General features: G+C 31.3%; 3 protein-coding genes across 5 annotated transcripts; all 3 read left to right on the top strand.

Moving 5' to 3' along the window:
• Nucleotides 1-904: 904 nt before the first annotated feature.
• Nucleotides 905-6,162, top strand: LOC111309969 (uncharacterized). Its single transcript, XM_022909006.2, has 8 exons — nt 905-1,384; nt 2,154-2,438; nt 2,792-2,851; nt 2,952-3,161; nt 3,793-3,911; nt 3,998-4,095; nt 5,314-5,438; nt 5,523-6,162. Exons 1-8 carry the CDS (start codon nt 1,088-1,090, stop codon nt 5,682-5,684), a joined length of 1,356 nt encoding a protein of 451 aa, XP_022764741.2. The 5' UTR covers nt 905-1,087; the 3' UTR covers nt 5,685-6,162.
• Nucleotides 6,032-9,430, top strand: LOC111309644 (uncharacterized). 2 transcript variants are annotated; one of them, XM_089748841.1, is made up of 2 exons: nt 6,032-6,138; nt 7,642-9,430. In XM_089748841.1, the coding sequence occupies exon 2, from the start codon at nt 7,670-7,672 to the stop codon at nt 9,269-9,271; it is 1,602 nt and encodes a 533-aa protein (XP_089604967.1). In that variant the 5' UTR covers nt 6,032-6,138; nt 7,642-7,669; the 3' UTR covers nt 9,272-9,430. The 2 variants fall into 2 exon arrangements, with proteins under 2 accessions (XP_089604967.1, XP_022764378.2); XM_022908643.2 differs by lacking the exon at nt 6,032-6,138 and having other exon boundaries at nt 6,895-9,430.
• A 12,397-nt stretch (nt 9,431-21,827) lies between these two features.
• On the top strand, nt 21,828-25,067 carry SRS6 (SHI-related sequence 6). 2 transcript variants are annotated; one of them, XM_022908642.2, is made up of 3 exons: nt 21,828-22,432; nt 22,533-22,843; nt 24,626-25,067. In XM_022908642.2, the coding sequence occupies exons 1-2, from the start codon at nt 21,883-21,885 to the stop codon at nt 22,826-22,828; spliced, it is 846 nt and encodes a 281-aa protein (XP_022764377.1). In that variant the 5' UTR covers nt 21,828-21,882; the 3' UTR covers nt 22,829-22,843; nt 24,626-25,067. The 2 variants fall into 2 exon arrangements, with proteins under 2 accessions (XP_022764377.1, XP_089604966.1); XM_089748840.1 differs by lacking the exon at nt 24,626-25,067 and adding an exon at nt 24,125-24,421.
• Nucleotides 25,068-26,903: the final 1,836 nt, after the last annotated feature.

The following is a 26,903-nucleotide window of genomic DNA, read 5'->3' as shown; positions in this document are numbered from 1 at the left end:
ATAAAAAAATTATTTTTGTAAAAAATCAATTACATAATTAAATCTAATGTTATAATAAAAATATGAATATAATAATTTTTTCATAAAAATAAAATTTTTTCAATTTTCTTTTTTTTTCCTTCAAATTTAAGTATTAAAAAAGTAAGAATTACAAAAAAAATCAAAATTTATTAAATTTGTACCTCTTTTCTTTTTCTTAAATTAAAAAATTATCTAAATCATTTTTTTATTTTCATTATTTTTTATTTATTTATTTATTTTTGCCCTTTTTCTCAATCCAAACATAGCATAAGTGCTGTAATTTTCAACTTTAGGGTTGATGCTGGTGAAATCATCTAATGCTCCATCAAAGGAACTTAATTCCATCATTATTTTTGAAACCACATGTTCTTACCCAGCCACGTGCGTGATAGTAGTTCGGTTAGATTTTTTTTTTCTTTTGAAATTTCACATCTTTCATTCTCTTTATTCTTACATTTATTTGACTAGAGTACATTACGTGTATACATTTTTTTTTTTGAATTTATAATTTTTAATTGTTAACTTTAATATCATATGATTTGATCTAAAAGTCAATTAATAATTATTAAGTATTTGATATTTTAATTTTAAATATAATATTATGGTATGATAAAAAAATAAAAAAATAATATGATTTAAAATTTAAAAAAATTATATGAATTTGATAAAATAAAAAAAATTTCATGTTTAATTTTTTCAAAACGAAAATTTTTAAATTATATATATATTTATTGTGTGTTTTACATATATTTAATATAAAATAAATAAAATTTATATGTAAATTATTATATTTTATTCAATTATAATTTTAATAAAAATAAAAAATATTAGCTTCCAATTATTTCTTTTGTTTTCAAGTGCCGACCAATAATTTCCGTACAAATAAGAAACGCCAACGTGCTAGAATTAAAATATAGTACAATTCTAGATATTTTTTGTTATTAATCAATTGTCTTTATTTACCAAAATTCAAGAAAAATCTTTTGATCCAATTGTCAACAAAATTTCAAGATCAATCATTTAGATATTTTGCTCATTTCATAATTGATAGATTTGGTACTTTGTTATGTCTCACTCACGTCGAATTAAAGAAGAAAAAATATCCAAAGTTTCCTCTAACGAGCCAGCGATGAGTTCAGCTTCTTCAATAGCCACTGCTTCTTCATTGTCTCTTTGGATTCCCAAACCTTCTCCTTCTAAATTCTCCAAATCTCAATTATGTCCTTCCCTCCCTCCGTTATCTCCACCTTTTTACCGTGTGGTGTGCCGTCGCGGATCCCCTCAACACGCTTCTCCCACCGATCTCAACTTCGCCTTGCATGATGCTCTTGAATCTTCTGGAATGGACACCTGTCACGCCAGAGTACTAATATTCTCTCTTTTTCTTCCATAATCTATGATATTTTTTTCAGTTTCAGGAAATTTTTTATATGAATTTCCTATTTTGGCCTTTATCTCATTTTAAAGAATGTGTAATTGTAGAAATTTTATTTAGATTCAGTTGGAAATATGTTTGATTATTAAAATCTTCAAAGATTATTAAATTTAATTTATTCGTTGTTTTTAATTTGGAAAATTTTGAAATGAATTCACTTTTTTTTTGCGTCATTAGTAGTTTTGAAGAATATTCAATTATGGTAATTTGATTTTTTGTGGATTATTCGGTATTTTTCTTGTTATAATTTAAAGAATTATCTGTCAAGAACTGATATACATATGATGAATTTTGTGTTGCTGAAATTAATCTATTTGCTTTAATCAGTAAATTTTAAGTTTATTCAATTTTCCTTTTCTTTTTTTTTTTTTTTTAATAGTTCCACCCTGACATGCCATAAATGGTAAGAAAAAAAATGCATGCTGAATAAAACAAAATCCTTTCGGAAAGTGTGTACCGTGCAGTGATTTTAAAATACAAATCTTTAAGGGACATTGCAACAATTAGAACTTGAAACTTTCAATTTTGAAGGTTGTAGATGGCGGTTGAGATTTATGTCTTGGTTTTTTATTCAAGTCCAATGGTGTAAACCCGAGAGTTTAGTTCAATGGCAATTTTTGTGAAATATTGAGTTGAGCTTGTTACTCTTTTTAAGGTTTGCATGGAACATTTTTAATTTTAATTGATTTTTGAGCAGGAGGCAAGGAAGGGTTTCATTTCACAAATTCAAAAATTATCTGCTATCGAGAGAGAAACAAGTATCAGCATAAATAGATGTCTTGATCTGGGGAGAACAGCTCTTTACATAGCAGCAGAGGACGATTCTCTCATTTCGCACTCTTCTGTTCCTTTGCCAGTGGATGCTTTCCTTGAAAGATTGGATGATCTTTCCATGGGCTACTGCCCTCACTATAACTCATCATGTAGGTCGTCACCGGAGAATTTTTTGGAGAGCATAGAGAAATATTTATATGTCAAAAAGGTACTCATAACATAATGTCTTATTCTTGGAAATGTTATTAATGTCTTTTCAAGTCGATTGACTATAACAAAATATTTTTCATTTCTACTGACTAACTAATATTAACTCCATTGGATTCAAGAAATAATGCAACATTTTGGTAACAAAACTTTTCTCTTCAGTAAATGTCATGTGTAGAATGTGTTGTAATGAACATTGTAGCCTTTATGCTTTTTTAGTTTTATTTTTGAAATGAAGAGTTCTGTCTTCTTTAGTTGCAAATCAATCTAATTATTTTAACACCAGTAACCTAGTGTCTTAACTATTAATGCAATCATTTTTTCTAATTGGTCAATCCATTAACTTCTTCTTAGGGCTTCCGAAGATCTAGTGCCAATAATCAAGCTGAGCCGCGAGCCCTTTATCTTCACTCGGTATGAAATAAAGCCTGCTATCATATAATTTTATATTTTCTTCTGAAGGGTATACCATTGTATAGGGACTGTTTTGTTCATTAATCTTAACTTTGAGCAGGTTTTGACACATCGTTCAGGTTCTTCTGTACTGCTTTCTCTCTTACATTCAGAGATCCTGAAAATGCTTCGCTTGTGGGGCCTTCTGGATTTTGATGTTGAGATATTTTTTCCACATGATATTCATAGTCTTCCTAGAGCCTATCATAAGCAAAAAAGCAAAGAGTCTGATCAGCCACACATAATGACCGTACAAATGCTATTGGAAAAGGTGACATTTATACACTTGGCTCTTTTATTTATTTATTTACTTACTTCTTACATTTTTATATATTAATCCTATATAAGTGAAGTGAAAGAGCAAATGCTAGATGTTGATTTTTCCAATAAGTTTTTACCGTATCTTTGTTTTGTGTTTTTTCACTTTCATAGATTTTCTATCACATGGGACAAGCGGAATATGAGTTGAAAAAATGGATGATAACTTGGATGTCAACTTTCTACTTTATCTGCATGTGCTTTTTACAGTTCAAAGAATAGAAGAAACTAATATGTGAAATGATTGCAAATTATTTGATTAATTATTTCCTTCTCTTTTGCAAGTCTTTTTCTTCTGTGTTTCATGAGAAGTTAAATGTTGCATTTTTTGGATTTCAACTACATTTAAGTGTTAGCATAACTTGTGTGGTAATTTGGTTTAACTTTGTTTATATTCTACATGAGAAGTTCCAATATGACATTTGTCTTGTGGGTAAATTATCTTTTTCTTTTTTGGGTACTCATGGACATTTATCTTCAATATATATTCTACTTGGGTTTTTTTCTTTGATTTATTTATGTAATGTGTATTGCATTTTCTCCTTTTTTTTTGGTTTTCCATTCTCATTGTTTCTTGATTGCAGATTTTAAGAAATTTGAAGGATGCTTTCTGGCCATTTCAACATGATCATGCTGACAGTTTATTTTTAAGGGCAGCACACGCTGCTAACTGTATAGATAAATTTAATGGCATTCAAGAGAGGTATTTGATCTGTACTGCAATTTAATCTTGTATTTATATGTACTTTTGAGGTTCTAGGTTATAATTTCACATTTCTTTTCTTGTAGCGGCTATCAGCTTGCATCCGCAAAGGCTGCTCAACATAGGCTAGAGCGGGGTGTTTGGACCAGTGTGCGATTTGGGGATATGAGGCGTGCCTTGTCTGGTATGTATCTAGAAGATGTTGCTGCATGAGTAAATTTCGTTTCAATTTAGTAATATTATATTAGAAGATGATAGTCTAGAGGTGGCAAAACTAACCTGATTCCTTTTGACCCAACCTAACTCAGATCTAACTCAAAAAGTGAATGATCTGACTCAACATAGCCCAAACCTGGCCAAGCAGAATATTTGAGAAGAAGTTCATTCTCTAGGAAGGCAACAAAAGCATATTTGAATCTTTTGTCAAACTGTGGACTTGCTCTCTCATGATTTTCTGTTTGTCACATTTCTATTTGATTGAATGTTGTTGGCTTGTAATTTGTGCTGCTTTTAGCTGCACTTTGTATCACTGTAGTAGAGTTTTCTGCTTCTTTTGGGTGAATAAAATTCATTTATCTCAAAAAAAAAAAAAAGCATATTCGAATCAATATAACCTGATGCAATCCGGCATGAAACCCCAATTGTCCTACCTGATTGACTTGTAATGTCAACAACCAGAATCCAGTTTACCCTGAACCTGGCACATTCCAGCCAACTGTCCTACGTATGGTACATGAGTTTAATCTGAGAATTGGTATAATTTATTCTTTTTTCTTTTTAAGAAAAAAAAAGGAAATAGGAATATTGTCTGCCTCATTTTAGTATGTCGTTGGAGTTAGAAATGGGGACTTTGTGGAACATATGGATAGGATAGGTTTGTGTCATTTGGGATGAACCTGTTATCAAAGATCAATAAAATGGAAGTGCTTTTGTGAGTGGTAGCTAAACTTAAGGTCCTATCTGGGGAAAAAAAGTACAGGGGTGGCAGGTGGGAAAACGTTAAACCATTCACTCTAAATTGAGAAGAGTTTGTTGGCAAAAATATAAAAAGCTCTTTGAATTGCTGTTATCAAAGATCAATAAAATGGAAGGTTTGTTGAAGCTTGTTTGTGCTTGTCTTCTCTTGTCCTCTTACCTTGCAATGGAAAGGATTAGAAGATTATTTGCACCATTTCCAGTCTAAGCATTCAATCTTCTTCTCGTTTTACTTGTCAACTCATTGTTTTGCTTACCCTGTTTACTTTCTTTGTCCTTTTCCTCTGCTTTTGAAGTTCTTTGCACCAACCTTATTTAAGAAAATTTTCGTTGTTTTCTTCCTCTAATGTCTTTTTCTCCTGATACATTTGAAATGCAATATTGAGGCTAACATACTTTTATTATGAAATTGTTACTCTTTTTGCAGCATGCGAACGTCTTATTCTTCTAAAAACTGATCCAAAGGAAATGAGAGATTACAGCATTCTCCTCTACCATTGTGGATTATATGGGCAGGCTCTGAAACATCTCAAGTTGTATCAAGACACAAAGGTAAATTTTACAATGTGACGAAATATATGACTTTTAATTCAATTTTTATGGACTGGGATAATGAGGTTTAATAAACTATTGCAGAGTTCTTCCTCACAATGTCAGTCAACAAATTCAATTAGCATCCTAGAAGAAGATGCTGTTCAGAGATTGCTTTTGCGTCTCAATCTCATTGCAATGGAGGAAGGTTGGACCCAACCATCTTATAGCAGAAATTTTCTTGGCAATAACTCTGAGCCATGGTAACGCCTTAGTATGTATTCCCATTGTCCAAAAATTTAACTTGTCTGAGATGGATTAAGAGTTAGTTTAGGGAACATAAGTTCACATAGCCACAAAGGTCGTGGGATCCTTAAAGGGATCCTAACATAAGCATGCAAAGAGCCTAAGACAGATGGATCCGACATTAGAGATTGCACGTAGGCGTTGGCATTTGAATTTTTGGACATGATTAGAACATCATCAAGTAATTAAGCTAGTAGATATTTGCATCTGACCTAGGGTTTAACGGATGGTTAATTTACTTGATGAGTTATTAGGCTCAGTTTTTCTTTATCCCTTTACACCACCAAAATTTTTGTTTCCTTAAATCTTTGTAAGTGACTGCATCATTTGATCCTGTTTGTATCCTAAGGCGTGTTTAATGAAGAATATGCAGTTGTTTGACCTCTGATAAATCGGAATCAATATCATTGGAAAGGTAAGCTTCTTACTTCCTCATGAATTATTTCACTTCTTAAGAAACTCACTTCTACAGACATCGGTGATCTGTTCCCCCCATCTTTGGCCAGAAACCTAAATTAAAGTTTACTTGGAATGCTTGAATGTATGCTTCACCTTGTTTTTATGAGCAATTGATGTAGTATAGTGGCCAAAAGTGTAAACAAGTCAAGCTACTCGTGAGCTTTTCAGACTCAATTTAAAAAAATTTGAATTCCATTTATTCATTATCGAGCTCGAACCAGAGTAATGAGTTAAGCGAGTTTAAATAGTTTAATACCTCATTAGAAAGGTTGGTGAGTTTAATCGAGTTTAATCAATTTTTTATTTTTTAATATATTTAATATATATACAAAAGATAAAAAAATTAATGTTTAATGTCAATATTTATAATTTATTAAGCTTAATTGAATGCATTGAATTAAGTTCCAATGGTTTAATTAAATTATGAACTGAGCTCGAACATGAAAAATTAAAAAATTAAGTTTGAGTTGAATTTTAAGTTTGGGGTCTAGGGGTAGAGCTGTGCTTTGACTTGAATACACCATTAAACATTGGTTGAAAGTTTGGTTTAAGCATTGGTTGAAAATGAAAGGAGCCCCCAAATTTTGTTTGCATCAAAACTTTTTGTTCCTTGAATCATAATTCATTACTGATAATTCCTTGAATCATAATTTAGATACCACAGAACTACAAATAAAATTATTTTATTAATTTGACTAATTATCAACTAATAATAATAACAAAAATCACTATATAGACATTTTTTTTGAAACTCAAACGTGCCCAAAAGTGGATTCAAGTTTAGATGAGATAATCATGTGGGACATTTTTAAATAATTCCCCTATATATTATCTAAACAAAATTGAAATTTAGTTATTCAAAAATATCGATCATGTTGGATAAATCATGTAGAAAGTCATAGTATTTTGTTATTATCATTTAAAGAATTTCCCTATAGATAATCTAAACAAAACTATTATTAGACTCTGGTAGATAGTATCAACGAGAGTAGAAGTATCAATCATGTTGTTATCTTTAGATGATAAAGCAAAGCCAGAAGTAATATTTTAGCTGAGGAAATTATTAGATATACATTATAGATTATATTAATATCATTAGAAATACATATAAATAATATAATTACATTTACGAAATGATAAATTCAGGTGAAGAAAAATGAAATGAAGAGATAAAAACATAATTGCTAGATTCAAAACCAATCCCAACTGGTGATGATTGCAATTTCATATTGAAGAAACCAAATGAATGTAAAATTTTAAAGCAAGTAAACAACATCATCTATAAAAATAGCTTTACTGAAAAACTGAAATAAGTGAGTTGAAAAAAATAAGGGATGCGAAGTTTAGCTGTTGCCTTGCTCGTTTTGGTGTTGTGTATATCATGGTCGAAGGATGGGTTAGGTTATAGCAGTGCTCAGGAACCAATGGAACAGCCTGATGGTTGTTCATGTGTTTGTAGATGCGGTGATGAATCACAACCTCCGTCCATGCCACTACCTCCAGTGAACACACCTCTACCCAAGCCACAACCTCCAAAGAATTCACCTTCAACCCAGCCACAACCTCCAAACAATGCTCCTCCACCCAAGCCACAATTTCCAAAAACTTCACCTCAACCCAAGCCACAACCTCCAGTGAACACACTTCCATCCAAGCCACAACCTCCAAAGAATTCACCTTCACCACAGCCACAACCTCCAGTGAATACATTTCCATCCAAGCCGCAACCTCCAAAAAATTCACCTCCACCTAAGTCACAACTCCCTAAGAACCCACTTTCACCCGAGCCACAACCCCCAAAGAATTCACCTTCACTCAAGCCACAACTTCCACAACCTCCAGTGAACACACTTCCATCTAAGCCACAGCCTCCAAAAAATTCACCTCCACCTAAGTCACAACTTCCAAACAACCCACTTCCACCAAAGCCACAACCTCCAATGAATTCACCTTCACCCAAGCCACAACTTCCGGTGAACACACCTCCACCCCGGTCACAACCTCCAAAGAATCCCCTTCCACCCAAGCAGCAACCTCCTAATAATTCACCTTCACCTAACCCACAACTTCCAGTGAACACACCTTCCAAGTCACAACCTCCAAAGAACCCACTTCCACCCGAGTCGCAGCCCCCAAAAAATTCATCTCCACTTAAGTCACAACCTCCGGTTAACCTACCTCCATCCAAGTCACAACCTCCAAAGAATTCACCTTCAGCCAAACCACAACCTCCAAAGAATCCACCTCCTCCGGTGAACCAACCACCAAAAAATTCACGTCCCCCCAAGCTTCAACCTCCAAATAATTCACTTCCACCCAAACCACAACCACCTAAGGCACAACCTCCAATCATCCCACCTCCACCCAAGCCTCAACCTCCAAAGAACCCACCTCCACCCCAACCACAACCTCCAAACAATACTCCTCCACCCAAGCCACAACTTCCAAAAACTTCACCTCCACCCAAACCACAACCACCTAAGGCACAACCTCCAATCAACCCACCTTCACCCAAGCCACAACCTCCAAAGAAGCCAACTCCATCCCAATCACAACCTCCAAACAATGCTCCTCCACCCAAGCCACAACTTCCAAAGACTTCACCTCCACCCAAACCACAACCACCTAAGGTAGAACCTCCAGTCAACCCATCTCCACCCAAGCAACAACCTCCATTGAACTCACCTCCCAAACTACCACCACCAAATCTGCCAGAACCTCCAGCCAGTCCACCTGTAGAACTGCCACCAACAACATTGCCTCAACCAAGTCCGCCACCTCCGCCAACTCCCGAGCTATCTCCGCCTCCTGAATTCCCGGCTCCCTCATTTGGGGATTGCCCAGTTTCACCTTTATTGCCACCTCTTGCGAGAGCAAATTGGGATTGTTGGTGTGCACTTCAACAATCTAGAACAAAGTGTGTAGATGATATTTTTAAAGCATATCATAACGGTAGTAAATTAGTTCTTGATGCAGATTGTTGTGCTGCGATGAAGCAGCTTAAGGAGGATTGCTTTCCCAGAATGTTTATTCCTCTCAATCCCCAATTTGGTTATGCAGTAAGAGAATACTGCGTCCAGTATCCTTAGGGCTTAGCAACATCATACCATTAAAGTTCTTTTATACTATGTTATACGGATGGCACTTTGTTAAAATTCCTTTTTATTTTTCATTCTTTTAGCTGGTTTTGGAGTATTGTTTAGGTCGTTTATTTGCTTAAATGAAACAAGTATTTGTTTCATATTCAATTATCTTCATGCTTTGATGGCTTCTCTGCATATATTATGCTTTCTTCACTTGGATAATATTATGATTTTCCATGCGAACTAAAAACTTCATTCTTATCTCAAATATAGACAATGTTAAATTTTGGAACCGAAAATTAAGGTATATAACTACTGATCAGAATAATTCAGGATGCTTGTGACTTGTTTTTTTATCAAACCATTGCAATTTGAAAAACTTAGTTCCCACATTATTATATTTTTAAATTTATTTCCAAATCTCGTACTTCTTCCATTCATCATTATTCATATTTATTCATATCAGCAACACAATCCTATGGTGAATATTCTAATTAAACAACTTTAGACACTGATTAAGATCGGGAAATTGAACCCCATTAACGCTAGAGATTTTTCTAACGTTGGGTTGGTCAAAAAAGTCGTCTTTCAATTCCTCAGGTGGAGGAAACTCCTTAAAATACTCCCAAATGCATGGCATCTGCTTCCTCGTCTCACTGCAACGAGTGTCAGATGGAGGGGCCGGCGTCTAGAACGACTCCAAGCATGCTTCTAGCACGATTAATGGATCACAAACGATGGCTTCCTTGGCATGTGTTTCACCAGAAAACAGCAGCATCACAAGAGCTACCACAGATAAGGCAACAACAAAGGAAAACCGCTTCATTTTTTTTTTTCCTACACAAAGTGATAATACTTGTGACAAAATCAGTGAAAGTTAAATTGTATTTGTTGCAGCTTAGGCATGAGGCAGTGGTACAATTTATAGGAATTGGAATGGTAACTGACTAACTGCAGGGACTTTAATTAGACCTGATTTACTGGTGTCAAAATATCATGACAAGTTTTTTGAGAGGTTTAAACTTCTGAATCAACGGAGATTAACCTGTTATCAAAAATGAATAAAATGAAAGTATAATTGAAGCGGCTTTCTGTGCAATGCAACGGATTAGAAGATTAATTGCACCATTTATGGTGGATTCAGATTTGCATGCAACTGCACGTCGCAGTTAAGTTCCAAAAATCACCGGTAAAAGCTAAATGAAAAATTAGTGATATACATTTGATCAAACATAGCATAAATTTTTTATTGAAAATTTCAGATTCAGTGTACAGTTACAATAATTTTATCACTATTTTTAATTTCATCAAAATTAATTTGATCGTCCATCCAATCCAAATGGACCCTCAATCTTCCTTCTCATTCTACTTGTCAGCTCAATGTTTTGATTACCCCTTTTCCACTGCTTTTGAATTTCTTTTCTCCAACCAGCTTTCAGAAAGTTTTCTTTATTTTCTTCCTCTAATTTATTTTTCTCCTGAAGTTGTTTGCCTTGATACCTTTGAAATGCAATATTAAGGTTAATCAATGTACTTACTTTTATTATTATTAAATTTTTTTAGTACTTTTATGATTATGAAATTGTAATTTTTTAGTATTTAACAAAGTAATAATAGAAAAGTAATAACAAAGTAACAGCTTCAGAAAATCGAACCCTTGTTCTTCGATCCTTTGCCAACTAGTTTGTTGCATCCTAATCTCAATTTTTACATATTAAAAGGTTCTTCACTTTCCTGATTTTCTGCATATTTTTACAGGATAAATTATATCTATAACCCTAAACTTTTTATTTTAGTTCCATTTTGATCTCTAACCTCACAATTGTTTCATTTGAATCTCAAACCTTTCTAAATTAATTTCATTATGGTCATTTGGTCAAATTCTCTGTAAAATTTTGCCACATGGGGTAACACCAAATTGCTTACATGGAGCCTTTTAGCGGAAAATGTTTTACCAAAATATGTCAATAAATTTTAAGCTTATAAAATCAAAAGACAAACGGATCTTTTGTTTTCTAAATTTAGAAAATAGCATTTGATAAATAAAAAAACAACACGGGATGTTAAATATGCTTTAAATTTGATTGATAAAATTAAAGTGTCTTTGGATGTTTGTTTTTGTGTCACAGACCTAAAGAGAAGTCCTGAATCTCACATCGAATATAAAAAGAAGGTTACTGAAGTATATAAAGATTCACACTACCTCTGTCTTATGAGGCATTTTTTGTATGACAAAACCATGAGGTCAGGAGAGTCAGAGTGGACAATACCTCATAAAGATGTAAACCATTGTAGTTAAGCTGATCTGAGATATCGGATGAGTGGATGCCCAAGTCTTGGAGCCGTACGGGTCAGAGCTTAAGTATCGGCCCGTGACATTTGATTCATAGAGTTTAGGATTTTTTTTTTTTTTTAAAGAATGAAAGAACAATAAGGAGTCTTCTGTCGCTTTGTTTTCTAATTATGAAAAGCTAATGGGTTTTAATACTAAGAAGAAGATGGGTGAGGGACATGTTAGGAAACAAACAAATACATGCAGCACATTAACACATAAATAATAGAATAAGTCCAAAATAAAAATAAACACACAAATACAATTAGTTCAATCCACTTAAGATGACATATTTTAAATAAATCTTAATAAATAAATCTTTATAATTATGAGACTTTTATAATGAAAAAAGTCACATAAAACTCTTAAATCAAAACTTAATCCAAAGCTCAATTGTATGCTTTTAATAGCCTACTTACTTAACTATTTTTTAATGTCTAACTATTTGAAATGACCAACTAAAATCAAAATATTTTATTTATAAGTGTGATACCCCATATAACTATAGTAAACTTTTCATATGAGATTCAAAATGAACTCTCAACTTTTATAATTTTATCTAACAACCAGATGTGAGAATAAAAATTCAACGTAAATTCTTAACAAATCTTTCCTTAATTTGAATCATTAAACATTTCAATAGCTTTTGCAAAATTGACACAATTGTCAATCTTTTTTTTTTTTTTTTTGCAATAAGAATTAGAAAGCATTCATCTTCTATTTTCTTAGCAACTAAGCCCCCATCAAGAATTTACAAGTGATTCTTGATCCTCTTCCCTTGTAGAACCACACAACCATTTTGTTCACTTTACACTAATCATTTCATTTATAGTATATATACTCACGAGATACTAACTCATCCAAAGCAATCAAATTGCAGCTACATCTCAATACATACCTCACATGATGAAGAATCCTAATAGCATCATTATGAAATCTAAGGTGGATACTCCCAACACCTTGATTCTTCAATGGCAACCACAATATCCTCAATTATTCATACTTCTCATTCTCTTCCAACCCCATAAAACAACTCCTATCCTTGTAGATGTGAATAAAAGCAATTGAATCTAAAACTCAACCTTTATCATATTTCAAAGTTTGTGTCTCATCTACACAAGTCATCAAAAGGAGACCATTATCAAACAAGTAGCCATAGTGTCACTTTTCTCTTCATCTAACTTATTCTCCTCATTTGCCCTTTTAAAAGTAGTTATATCCTTTTTTACTTCTTGTAATGTACTTAGATTTTTTCTCTTTTACCACAATAATAATATTCTATATCACTATAATCTCTACCTTTAGACTTGGATCTTTTTCTTGATCCATCAGTCCTCTCTTAAGTCCTTTTTCAATCAAAATCCTCCATAGCTAATACACTTCCTCCAAGTGATGAGTTTTCAATTCCCATAAATCTTTCATTCTCACGAAATAAGATAGTTACATTATCCAATTTCAAAGTAAACCTACCTATCAACAAAATATGAATTAGAGATCTATAGGGATTAGGCGAAAATGACAACAAAATTAAAGCTTTCTCTTTATCTTGAACTCATAAATAGAAATAGCCAACAATTGAAAAACTAACCTATTAAACTCATTTAGGTGATCATGGAGATTCGTACTTTTTTTTTTATAAAGAATACAGATCCATCTTCAAAATAATCTATTGTCAATAATTTTGACTTGTAGATACCCTCAAGCTTATCCTATAAACTCTTTGGAGTATTCTTTGTCAACACACTATAATTTATCTTTGAGGTTAGGGCCAATCCAATAGTACTAATAACTTTTTTTTTTGGAATTCTATTCCAATTACAATCAGTCATTTCCTCAAGCTTAATATTCTCTAATGCTTTATCTAACCTTTGTTGCACTAATAAATCTTGAATCGTACTTTTTCATAACATAAAATTACTCTTTTCATCATAAAGAAAATTTTCAAACTTAGGTATACTAGACATATCTTTAAACATTTTGAGATACACATTCTATCTTCATGGAACTCAAACACTTTCTCGAATCATGCTTGTTCTATTTGCTTTTTTTCACATCTCTAACATCGCTTTGATATCACTTGTTAAGGAACGAACACATATAATAAACTAACACACAATAGAGCAAGCCTTAAACAAAAATTAGAACACACAAAAATACTTGGTTTGAACTTGGTTCAAACCAAATATTTTTGTATGAAAATTAATTAAAATAAAAATGTATACCCATAATTAATTAAAATTATTATCGATTTTTATTTCATATTTGAACTTGGGTTTTTTTTTTTTAATTTTGAATTTAAATTGCATATCAAATTAATTACAATAAAAAAAACATATATTTATAGTAGTCACGTATAAATATAATAAATGAAAAAGATAACTAATTTGAAAATGCAAAAGGAAATAAGTATAGGCGAAGCATGTATTTTACATTCTTAATATACATTATAAGCCACATGATCAATCATTACCAAAAATATTTTATCAACGAATTTACTTATAGAATTTTTTTGGTATTAGTGTAGTCGATAATACAATTTAGTTTGTATTATAAAATTCTATTAATAAATTTATTGTCAAAAATTTTTGTTGTTAAAAAATATTTTTCCATCAATAATATTATTTTAATAATAATTTTTTAAAAATTAATTTATAATTTTGTAAGAAATTATGTCTGTAATAATTAAAATTCAATCAATAATAATTAATATTTCATATTTTATTAATATCTAAGTATACTCTTATATAATTTTTGTCATTTTCTTCTAACTTTTTAAATTTTATTTTTAAAATAATTATATGAATATTAAAATACACATAAAAAATAAAATACTCCATTTCATTTAGAAAAGAATATAATAATACTTTATAAAATTATTTATGAATTATAATTAAATAAAAATATAAAAATAGATATATTTTATAAATTTTATATAAACATTTGATAACACAATCAAGCCAATTAATCAACTACTTTCAATACACAAAAAATACCTTAAAAATAGAACAAAAAAGTTAGAATAAGAACTAAATTAACAAAAATTTATAAGCACTTTAAGTAAATCCAACAATGACAATGAAAAAAAAAAAAAAAAGGCTATCTATGCCACAAATTTAGCTATCAAAGATAAAAAGTTGAAAATAAATTAAATTTAAGTAAGAGATAAGCTTGCATCTATTCACTTCTCTTCAATTCAGTAGTATTAATATATTTGAGTACTAAACACATCACCTTAAAGTTTAAACTCTACTTTACTCAATTAAATTTTGAAGTGCTCTGATTCATGAAGATGGAGATGGCAATGCAATGTGGATAAATGAAACTGAAACTGAAGCCGCTAGTACTGTCATTTTATTTGCTGGGATAGCTCATATCTATAATTTAATTGTCTGTAGCTATCTTCCCATGCATAATCTGCTAAGGAATCATAAAATTATTATTATTAGATTTCAAGCCCGCATTTCATCGCGCAAGTAAGCTAAAGTTATATATTTGCACCAAGAGATTGTCAATTCCATCCTTATACTGTCGATGCTGGATTAGATACATCACCACAATCTCAATAATCATGCCTATTGCAATTGAGCATATGCAATAGTTTACAATTGCAATCAACACTTGATCAAACAATTACCATTAGTGCACGTCATAAACAAATGAATAGTTGTAATCTTTGAAATGATGCAATCAAGTGAAACTATTAGCTAACTTCTAATAGAGAAACAAATAGACATCAATTCTAGATGAAGAGACAAATCTTGTAAGAATAGTGAATGTTTCAGACCATAACATCAAACTAAGCAAGAAAAAATATCAGGTGTTTTTATATTAGCCCTTGCCTGTTCACCAATTTTTTATTTTTATTGAAGAATCTTCAAAGAACAATTGCAGCATTACTACTCTATGAGGTATTTTCATATCAAACATTGTCAATACCATGCGAAGAAGTTCCTATTGTTCATTTGTCACAATTGTTTATAGTACCCATGCAGTCAAGTTCGCTAAAAGCAAGGACAAAACAACATAATCCACCCCAATTAGAAATTGAAAAATGTTAGGATAGTAATGTCAAACAAATCGGTATCATTAAACTTCTCACTAGATTCATGTGGATTGCAACTCTAATTTGCCTATTCTTCTTATTCTATTCAAACACAAATGGCTATTGTAGGCACTTAAATGCAAAATACAGACAATTATGACTTAAGTTCCTTTCTTGTCCTGTCAACCAACTGAATTTGTATTTAAAAGGTTAGTGAAAGGATAAATTGAAACTCACAAGTTTACCTATAGTTGTTGCTTTTACATGATCATTATCAGCCATGGCAAGAATCAAATTAGCATATACTTGTGACTTGAACTGAATTGGATAACTTGTGGGCAACTTAGTGCTTTTCTTGAATGAGATGTTGGCCTACTTCTCAGGCCTAGTTGGCTTCAGGGCTTGCTTTTGAAAATTTTTTTCCAAAGATAAGAATGGTGAGAATCCTTGACCAATGCACTCTTTTTTTAAGTTTTTGTTTTTCAAAAGTAGAGTAAGTTTTCTTCCTTTCAACTTTTTCTTTTGCTTTTAATCTCTTCAGCTTCAGCTTCAGGGCCACTTGTCTGATTATAACAAAATATACTCTAATATAAATTGATTCAATCATAAACCAGTTTACATTGACAATTGAAACAAGATGGAATTCAAGAAGAATATAAAATCTTTTATAGCCAAAAATAACTCACATGCAATTGAACAACAATTTAAAAAATCCAAACCAAATATCAATAAAAAAAAAAAAAAAGAAACTCCACTAACTTTAAACATCAAGAACTTAAATTTCAAGAGTAAAATCAAGATTGAAAACAATAGCAATAAAGCTACACCAGAAAATCCAAAGTCAAATATAAAAAAAAGGTCAAATATCAAAAAACAAAAGAAACCAACAAAACAACATGCATAAAACTGAAATCTTTAATAAATTCATAACCTACAATTCCTAACGTAAATGAGAAAAACATAGCTTATCAAAAAATAATATGCATAAAAAAAAAAATGATGATCGAAACATAACACTAACATTTAGAAAAAACCTATCATTTCAAAAATACAATAACCTCGATGAATGTCTTTCCTCTCTTTTTTACCTAGAAACTTCTAAATCTAGAAATTGAAATCAAAATAACAAAAAAACTAAAAGAGTTAAATGAAGATTAAATAGAAAAGTTAAAAAAAAAAAAAAGAAAAGAAGAGAATACATGTTTTAAATTTATTAAAATACAATTAAAACAAGTGAAAGAAATAGAAGAGAAAGCAAAATGAGAGAATTGGAAGTAAAGAGAAACCTGAAAGAAATTCAATAAAAAAAAAGATTGTAATTTTGTTTCCTTGAAAAGCTTCTCCCATTCTCCAAAAGCTTCCTACCTTTTCTTGGTTTCTCAATTTATCCTTCAATTTTTTTTAATGACATTAAAGATGTGTACTTGAAATTGAAGGAACAAAACTTCTGAAACAGTAAGGAGAGTCCTTTATTATATTAGTATAAATACTTATAAATTGATACATTATAAATATCAAATCAAAGTAAATCAGCAAATGAATATAGTGTTGAATAAATTGACAGAAAATAGGATTAAATTCACAGATATAAAGCTATCATACTCACTCTCCATTGATAGTCTGCTCCAATGCATCATTGTCTTCAAACTATTCAAGCAGGAGTTTTGTTAGTTTCACCCTGCTTAATATTCTTCCAATTGAAATGGCAATTGAAGGCAATTTGTTCACCAATTTCATGCCAGCTTCCTGTTATGTTTAAGCCCTAAACTCCACTCTTCTGCCGCCACAAAGTTGCTGCCAGCCATCACAAGGCCACTCACCCTCCACCAGTGCCACTTTCTCTTACTATCAAACACAACACCCTAGCCACCATCAGCCCCTCCGTAACTGAAAGACACCTTTGTCGAGATTATCACAGCCTAGCCGAAGCCCCTCTGGTATGTCATGTAAAACCTTTCTGTGCTGAATTCTGTTTTTCTTTTCTTATTACCTGGTATGCACCTGTGCTCTTTGAAACATAGGAACAGGGGGTTGGTAATAACAAGAGATGGCCGCCAGGTGCCAACTGTTTTCATGAAGCTAGACGTGGCTGTCAGCCATTTCACTATGCCACATCCCATAGATCCTACATATTAACAAGTATACATATAATTAATTAATTAGTAGGTTTGTTTTAATAGATTAATAGATATAAAAATGTAATCTTAATATAGCAATAAATAAATAAATAAATTATTTAATTTAATAAAAAATAAAAAAAGCATAAAAAGTTCAAAGTTAATAAGAAAACAGATAAAAAAAAGTTAATCAATATTTAATTAAATAAGAAAATTATGGAAAGTTGACTTTGACAAGGTTTTCAATGTTAATAAGAAAATAAGATAAAATTAATCAATATTTTGATTTAATAAGAAAAGCATTAATTAATTCAAGAGGAGCAAGCCACTCATGGAGAGAGAGCTGGGATCATCATCAAAACAGCATCACCAACAGTGCAACCACAAATAAGGCTACATAGGAATTACAAACCACAATTTCATCCCCTAACCCATCCTTCACCAATGATAATAACAACACCCGACCCACAAAAAATTATAGCTAAACTTCACGCCCTTATTCTTCTTCACCTCCAGTTAAGCTACCAACACAACCTCCTTTCAAACCACCACCACAACCTCCTTCCAAACCACGACCACCACCTACATGTAATTAAGCTAATTAGTTGAGAAATTTAGGATTATATATCACATAAAAAAGCAACCGTGCATTTTTCTTTTTCATAAGATATGCATAATCCATGAAAACAAGGAGAGGAGATTAGAGGTGTAACCGAGGGAGATAGGCAAGGTCACATAAAAATGTAATTGAGCAAAGTTAATGAGAAATTTGAATTTGAATTTGAATTTGATTTAAAATTTGTTGTTTAAAACTCGGTTTAAACTTAATCAAATTTTAATTTTTAAGCTCAAACTCAACTGGAGACAAAAATCAAATTACTAAACTCATTCGATTAGACTCGTTTAATAAAAAATAAACTTAATTCTTATACTCTATTCAAAGTTTGATTATATATTGAAATTCGAGTTCAAACTCAAATTGATATATATAAAGGTAAAATAGTAATTTTTTAATTAAAATAATAAAAATATTTAAAATTTAAAAATTCGATTAGTCTTATAAACTACTCAAATTAAGCATTAAGTTATTCGAATTCGACTTATTAAATAAGTTAAATTATTTAAACTCAGACTCAACTTGATAATAATTGAGTCGAATTCAAATTTTATTTAAATTAAACCGAAATAATTTATGAATATTGATATATCATTTATACTAACAAAGCCATTCCTCTTCAAAATTTTTAACTCCTTTCTAAAATGGTACTTGGTGTCACCAAATATTATACGAGACCTCTTTCCCTCTTAACTTTGTTATCTGGCTCCCTTTTTTTATTTTCCTAGATTTGCTCTTGGAAGGGATCTTGGTTTAAAACCAATACCTCTATATCCTCCTAATAACTCTATCCTGTAGGCCAAAAATCTAAACATATTAATTTATCTATTGTTTAGAGCAGCTCTTTGTGTGATAATGCTAAAATTCTCAACTTAGCTTAATTATCTCATAATTTTGTCAAGTGTATGTAATTAATTAACACCTTTTTGTTTTTTTGGAATAAAATATTAAGAGTGAATGTATAGCTCCTCCACTTAGGATATATTGTAGAATTTCTTACTTATTTTATTAAAAGATTTTTTTTAACACTAATGAAAGATGATCAACCTCATTATTAGAATCAAGATCACTCCTTATCAAAAATATTGATAGATAAATTAATTGATTGAATCAACTTACCAACAATTTTATTGATGAAATTTTAGATTTTTAATTTTAATTATTAAAATTTAAATTTTAATAATTCTAGATTTTTATTCTCACATTTCAATAAGTTACTTTTCAAATAACAATTCCAATAAGTGAAGGGTTTTATTTCAAATTAAAATTATTAATAAATTATTAGCAATTAAATTGAATTCATTCAATCTTAGCCTTATTTCATTATGATTAACTTAGTATTGATACTAACAAGTAAATTCAAAAAAAAAATTTTGACACAAAGTTACAATTGGTTGATTATAATCTATTTCTTTTCACAATTTCAAATAAATAAAAAGATTAATTTACAATTATTATTAAAATTAAAAATCTTTTATATCACTTCTATGAAAAAAAGTATAAAACAAAAATAAATTAACAGTAGTAAAATAAGTGGGGCTAAGGCATTATTAAAGAAAAGAAAGAGTGTGAATTAAATTTCAAAAGATTTCCACTATCAAATCAACATCAAAGGAAAGAAAAACTTGGTCCACTAAAATGTCTAAACCTAGGGTCTATAGGGATATAGGAAGTTAGGTATAAGATTAAAAGTCTAGACCCTAACCTTGACCCTAAGGTCTTAGGGTGGCCACAACCCTATCAACACTGGGGTCTCTAATAGACCTCACCTAACCTCCTAGGCCAATCGCCAAAAAGATTACTTTGATAGTAATTTTTAATTTTTTTACTTTTTCTTGAATCATAAGATTTTTATTATTTGCTATAATAGTGAAAGGTATTTCTGATTAATCTAGTGATGAGATTAATGACATTTGGTTATTAAAATGTTATTATTTAATTTTATAAAATTAAAAATTATATATAAAAATTTTATTAAAAATTAAATTTAATAATTTTAAATACAATATAATGATATGATATAATATAAAATTAATAAAATATGTATAAATTTAAAAAATTAAAAAATATGTTTCTCAATCTATTGACAAAAAATATTATCTAATAATTTTTATATTTGACACAAAATAAATATGTCACAAATACATAAATTTTTACATCAATTAAAAGATATGCCAATAAAATTAAAATATTTGGTCTTTATTCATTGTTATGTCATATTAGCTTTAGATTTAATTGAAAAATGTATACATATAAAGATTAATGAATTAAGAGAAATTAAATTATTCTCTCTGTTTTATTTTTTTTAATCTATCTTCTTCTTTTTTTAAATGTATCCAAATTATGTTTTTTTTTCCCTTTTTAAACATCTAAAATTTTTATTTTTATATTTAAAATTATTTTTTATAATTATTTTTATTTTTTGATATTAAAAGTTATGAAATTTTAATTTTATAAAAAAATTTTTGATTTTCATATTTTTTAATATTAAAATCAAAAATTTTTTTCTTAAAATCTGTCAAAATCAATAACGTTCAAATAATTTACATCGAAAAAAAAAAAAAAATTTCTAATACCAACAACGGAAATTTATGACTTAGCTACTGCTTTTCAAACTCTCTCGTCATTTCATTGATTAACTCTTTTTCATAAAACGTTTTCAATGAAATCAATATTTTTTTTTTTAATAATTAAGGTTTGAAGTCAATTCTGATTAATTCTTCAATTTAAAATCTCATTATTTTTCTCATTTTAATTTTTTTCCTAAAAGAAATCACAATTTAAAAAATAATGAAAGAAATAATAGATACTAAAATTTTAATTTTAAATTTATTTGTTTTTTAAAAATATTAAATTTATTAAATATTATTTTTAATTGTAATTACATAAATAAATTAAACTAAATTTAGAATTTTAATTATTTTAATGATTAAAAAATTAATCAAACATTTAGTGTACTTTTTAAAGGGTTAAATTAATAAAATAAAAAATAAAAAATCATCGTTGATGATTATCGGCAAAATCAACATCATGATTTATAAAACTCCACTTAGCAATATATAAATCTATTTGGATTAATAAAAAAAAATAAAAAGAAGAAGAAGAAAATAAAACCATTCTTAAAAGAACACATAATTATTGGCAAGCCTAGCTATAAGCTATGGGAGTTGGATATTAGTAATACAGTTTGCAGCGGCGAAGCTTCTCTTTCTCTCACAGATTTCTAACTGTTTCTTTACTTACTGTCAGATACCAATAGCTTCAGCTTTTTCACATAAAAACAAAAAACTGCTGTTGTTATCTTTGATTCATTCATTTTTATTTACAAACTTTTTACTTTTACCCTTTCCTTAAATAGCATTTTTCATTGCATTTTCACTCCAAAAGTTTCCAATTGTGGCCACCCCAACAAGCTACACCACCACTAAAACATGGCCACCACCACTACCTCAAGCAGCTCGACCATTGCCACCACCACCACCCCATGATCACCATCAAAACCCAACCAACATGTTTGGCCTCCATAACATCTTCGTTATAGCTCCACCACCATCACAACAAAACCAGCAACAACCTGCCCCGCCGCCACCACCACAACAAGCCTTGAACCAAGACTACAACTTGGCTGACACAAATCTTTGGACTTTAAAAAGGGGCTCCACCCAAGAAGCACCAATTTGTCAAAAGAAATATGGAGTCTTGAATAGCGTTGAAGATGATGATGATGGTTGTTTTAAGGTGTGTAGAGACTGTGGGAACAGAGCAAAGAAGGAGTGTGGATATAGTAGATGTAGGACTTGCTGTAAGAGTAGAGGGTTTGATTGTGCTACTCACGTGAAGAGCACGTGGGTGCCCGCTGCTAAGAGAAGGGACAGGAAGGTGGTGGTTATTGGTGATGAGGAAGGTGGTGTTGGGGGTGGTGATGGTGGTGGAGGGTCTTCAGGCTCCTCCTCTTGTGGTGGTAAAAGGCCAAGGGTTTTGAATTCTATTTCAAATGGTACTTCTAGTTCTAATGCTGCTTCCAAGTCCTTGAATTTTGAAGCTGGCACTAATCACCAGGGTTTGTTTTCTCCATTTTTTAAGTGTTTTCTGATCCTGTCTTCAAATTGTTGTGTGATTTTAGAAAGTAATTAAAAACTGGGTAACTTGCCAATTTCCAGATTCAAGATTTAAAGAATCATTACCAGGTCATGTTCGAGCCCCAGCAGTTTTCAGATGCATTCAAGTAACAACCATTAGTGATGGTGTAGCAGAGATTGCTTATCAGGCTACTGTGAATATCAGTGGCCATGTATTTAAGGGGTTTCTCTATGATCAAGGAGTTGATGTGAAAAATGCATTTCCTTGCATTTCAAAAATGCTTTTCGAGAGCAGCAGCAGTGGAAGGGATAGGGATAGGGATTCTTCTTCTCCAATTGTTGATCCACCAAACACCTTTGCTGCCTGTGGTGACTGAGGGTCAGTTTTTAAGGTACAAGCTTTCGCACTCTACATGAAATATTTTTGCTTTCAGGACGAAATACTGGTTGAATATCTAAATGTGATAGTTTATGTGCTTGCTTGAAGTAAAATATTAGACTTATGTGCTTGCTTTAAGTAAGATATCACATCTGACAATTCGTGTTATGTGCTTGCTTGAAGTAAGATATTTTAAATCTGACAATTCATGTATCAGTGTCGATTGGTTTCCCGTCCAATTGATGTGATCGCACCAAACATAAAACACGCTTTTTGCCTATTTTTTACTCGAATTCAAAGAGAGCATCAGTGTGAAGCGTCAGGAGCAAGCTGAGGTTCTTGTTCCAATGTCGCTATCCATCTTTGGTACAGAAGAAAAGATAGAATGTGCCATGATCTACATTCACTTTAGTGCTTGACACATTTCTACTATAGCCACATTAATCACATAAATTGTCGCTATCATTGTGTTCTTGCCTCTGCTGTTAATAGTCCTTAAAATTTCTTTTGGGTCCCAATGGCAGCATAGGATCCCAACATCATTACATGAAATTTCATCCACTTCATGTTCGAATTTCCTCAATAAAGTTTGTATAATCTTTCCGTCTTGAACCAACACATGCACATCTATTATGTTTGGAATTATTAGCATGTATGTGAAAAGTCCACTGTCTGATGTACTTCTGCTATGCATTGATGCAATCTGTCTTTTGCTTGGTATCATTGCCCTGTTTCTGGTTTGCTTGCAATGATGATTGAACAGTTGATGTAGCAAAAAATGCAGTATATCTCTTCTTTAACTGATTTTCCCGATTCCATCTTGAGTCTGTTAATATGATTTCCCGGTATGAGGGATAAAATGCTTCAAATGAGAACTATTCAGGATGCTTGTGACAATTACTTGTTTTTCATTGTCCCTCTGACTCCGATGAAAATTGATTCCTTTTTCTTTTTCTGTCTCACAGTCCCACTAAGAGTAAGTATCACTACTTTTTTTTTTTTTTTGTATTAAAATTCCTGCACTTGCAACTCTTCTGTATCCCTAGGATGGAGCCTCCTCTGTACCAAAAAAAGAAGGATCAGTGTGAAATGCTTCACCACTTTCTTTCGTTCTACTTTCCAAAAAATATGATTGTTCTATGATCCAATATAATAGTAAGAGAGGCAGAAATACTGTAAATGATTGCATAATCACTTTATCAAAGTTGTAAAAAACTTAAGAATGCAAGTCTTAGCAAATAAATGCTACTGATGTTTGTTAGTCTTTGTTGATTGAATCTCACCATGATGATAGGCAAAAGGCCTCACATATCGCTTGCTTTCTGGGTTCTGGATACAAATTCTCTTCCTCTATAATGGCTAGTTGAAGTCCTCTACTTCAATCATGAAGACACTTGAGATTGGCTGCCAAAAAAGATATTTGTCATAGTTGCAACTACATAATCTCCTTTTTTGTGAAAACCTTGGCAACATGTTTATTCAATTTTGAGTTATTTTTCTGGTCTCTGGTGTTGATGCTAAGATATAATCAAGTATATCTCAGCACGAGCATATTAATCTTTGAGCCATTAAAATAAAATTATTTTCTTCTTAGTGATGATCTTGGAATACAACAGTTTGAGTTTCATCATCTTATATTATTTTCTTTTCTATAGTCCTTATATGCACTTTCATATTGAATTTTTTATTTCTTTTCACTGTTTCATGTACTTTGAAATCATTCATTGTTTGCCTGTCACTTTCTATTTTACGAGATTCTTTCATAACTTTTCACAAGATTGTGTATGTATGCCAGGTGATGAACAGGATTCAACCGTTCCAGTTTTTGGTTGAATGCACATATATCAGACTACAAAGCATATGCATTCCTGTTCAACCCTGTGAAGAAGTTGGATGCCGTTCTCTTCTCTATAGACCATCGATCGCAAACGATCGTTTATCAACTTATTTTTCCTAGTCACAAGCACTGCAAATTGCATTTTGCTGTTCTTGAAGCCGGTTTCAGTTGCTTCCTGCCCTCTGCAACTATCGATGAGTCTTTATATAAAAAACTAAGCCGTCAATCTATACAGAACATAACTTTGAAAGTTCATTTTCTCCCATTTTGAAACGTATATTTGAACAAAATATTAGTTAGTATAAGGGTCTTTAAGGCATTGGAAGGTTAATTCCAATCCTGTATGCAATGAGAACATTTTAAGAAGTGTACAACCTGAGCTGGTTTCTTATTCTGTACCAATGTTGTAGGCAGATTTCTTGTGCTAGAAGTGCTGCAATTATTGAATAAGTGAAGAAAACACTTCAAAAAAACAGATGAAACCCTTGCCGTTGAAACTAAAATATACATCTGATAATTTTAAGCATGACACACAATAACAGTAACATTTGTTGGAGATACCACAGCTCTGATACCACTTGTTAGAAAATCACAACAGTTTTGATACCACTTGTTGGACTAAAAAGCTCCAATCCAATCACACCAGTGGAAGAATAATCAAACAATCACACAAGAGACAGTAATTTAACGTGGTTCAGTCAAATTGACTTACATCTACGGATGAGAAATAAGATCCACTAGTTGTAAAAAATTACAAATAAACATCAAATCAAATCAAACACTCATAACTAATACCCATAGACCTTATCAATCTCCTCTAGTTCTATGGAGTATTTTCAACTCAAACAAACACATCCCATGTGCATCCTTTCAACATAACCAAAAACATACCCATATACACCCATACATTATGCCTATGTGGACCCTCTTAGTCTTTTTTATTTCACTCATAAACAAACATACACATTCATAAGATATAAAGCTACAATACTCCTATGGGGTATCTATCCCACAAAACCCTACAACTCTCTTATATTTTTTTCTTATGCCTAATCCTGTAGAGACTTCACCTATTTATAACCATACAAACTTGCCTATTAAGAATTTCTTTCCTCTTAGAATTATTCTCCTGCAAGTCAAACTTACCTATTAAGAATCTTTTTTCTCTTAAAATTCTTATTTTGTAAGTTTTCTTATCCATCAAGCAATATCTGACCAATCCCAAAAAAATCTCTTATGAGATTTGAGTCATTATTCTCAACAATCTCCACCTTGACTCAAATTTCATCAAATCATCTATTTTTATGCTAGACAAACTTGACTCCACCTACAATAAAAGTCTAATAATCATCTTCTCTTGTGTGCCTTCACGTATCACGTAAACCGATCCTTAATCCTCAAAACTTGAACTCGAATTTTTCTCTTGAATCGAGCTCATTTGGACTTGCCTCTTCCCATAGCTTGAATCATGCTCTTCCCACATCTTGAACCTTCAGCTCTTTCAACATCTTGAACCTTCAGCTTTTGCCATATCTTGAGCCTTTGACTCTGATACCACTTGTTAAGGATCACCACAGCTCTGATACAACTTGCTAGAAAATCACCACAGCCTAATACCACTTATTGGGTTAAAAAGCTCCAATCCAATCACACCAGCAAAAGCATAATCAAACAATCAATGAATCACACAAGAAATAGTAATTTAACGTGGTTTGGTCCAACTGACCTATGTTCATGGATGAGAAATAAGATTTATTAGTTGTAAAAAATTACAAACATACATCAAATCAAACACTTATCCATAAACCTTCTCAATCTCTTCTAGTTCTATGGAGTATTTTCAACCCAAACAAATACATCCCATGTGCATCCTTTCAACACAACCAAACACATATCCATATGCACCCATATATTATGCCTATGTAGACCCTCTCGGTCTCCTCTAGTCTACTCACAAACAAACATATACACCCATAAGATATAAAGCCTCAATATTCCTATGGGATATTTATCCCACAAAATCCTATAACTCTCTTATATCATTTTTTCATGTCTAACTTTATAGAGATTTTACCTATTTATAACCATACAAACTTGCCTATTAAGAATTACTTTCTTTTTATAATTCTTCTCCTGTAAGTCAAACTTACCTATTAAGAATCCTTTCTCTTAAAATTCTCATTTTACAAGTATTTTTATCCATCAAACAATATCTGATCAATCCAAAAAAATTCTC

Source organism: Durio zibethinus, chromosome 19 (assembly GCF_047325235.1).
Source record: "Durio zibethinus cultivar Kanyao isolate XHJ-2024 chromosome 19, ASM4732523v1, whole genome shotgun sequence".
Lineage (NCBI taxonomy): Eukaryota > Viridiplantae > Streptophyta > Magnoliopsida > Malvales > Malvaceae > Durio > Durio zibethinus.
This window is presented reverse-complemented; position numbering and strand designations above follow the sequence as displayed.

What these genes read in the sequence shown, in the direction of transcription:
- SRS6 (XM_022908642.2), top strand. Translation starts at nt 21,883, where the DNA reads ATGTTTGGCCTCCATAACATCTTCGTTATAGCTCCACCACCATCACAA. An exon ending in AGCTGGCACTAATCACCAGG is followed by an intron (nt 22,433 to 22,532) that starts GTTTGTTTTCTC and finishes GCCAATTTCCAG; the next exon opens with ATTCAAGATTTAAAGAATCA.
- LOC111309644 (XM_022908643.2), top strand. Translation starts at nt 7,517, where the DNA reads ATGCGAAGTTTAGCTGTTGCCTTGCTCGTTTTGGTGTTGTGTATATCA.
- LOC111309969 (XM_022909006.2), top strand. Translation starts at nt 1,088, where the DNA reads ATGTCTCACTCACGTCGAATTAAAGAAGAAAAAATATCCAAAGTTTCC. An exon ending in TTTAATGGCATTCAAGAGAG is followed by an intron (nt 3,912 to 3,997) that starts GTATTTGATCTG and finishes CTTTTCTTGTAG; the next exon opens with CGGCTATCAGCTTGCATCCG. An exon ending in AGTTGTATCAAGACACAAAG is followed by an intron (nt 5,439 to 5,522) that starts GTAAATTTTACA and finishes AAACTATTGCAG; the next exon opens with AGTTCTTCCTCACAATGTCA.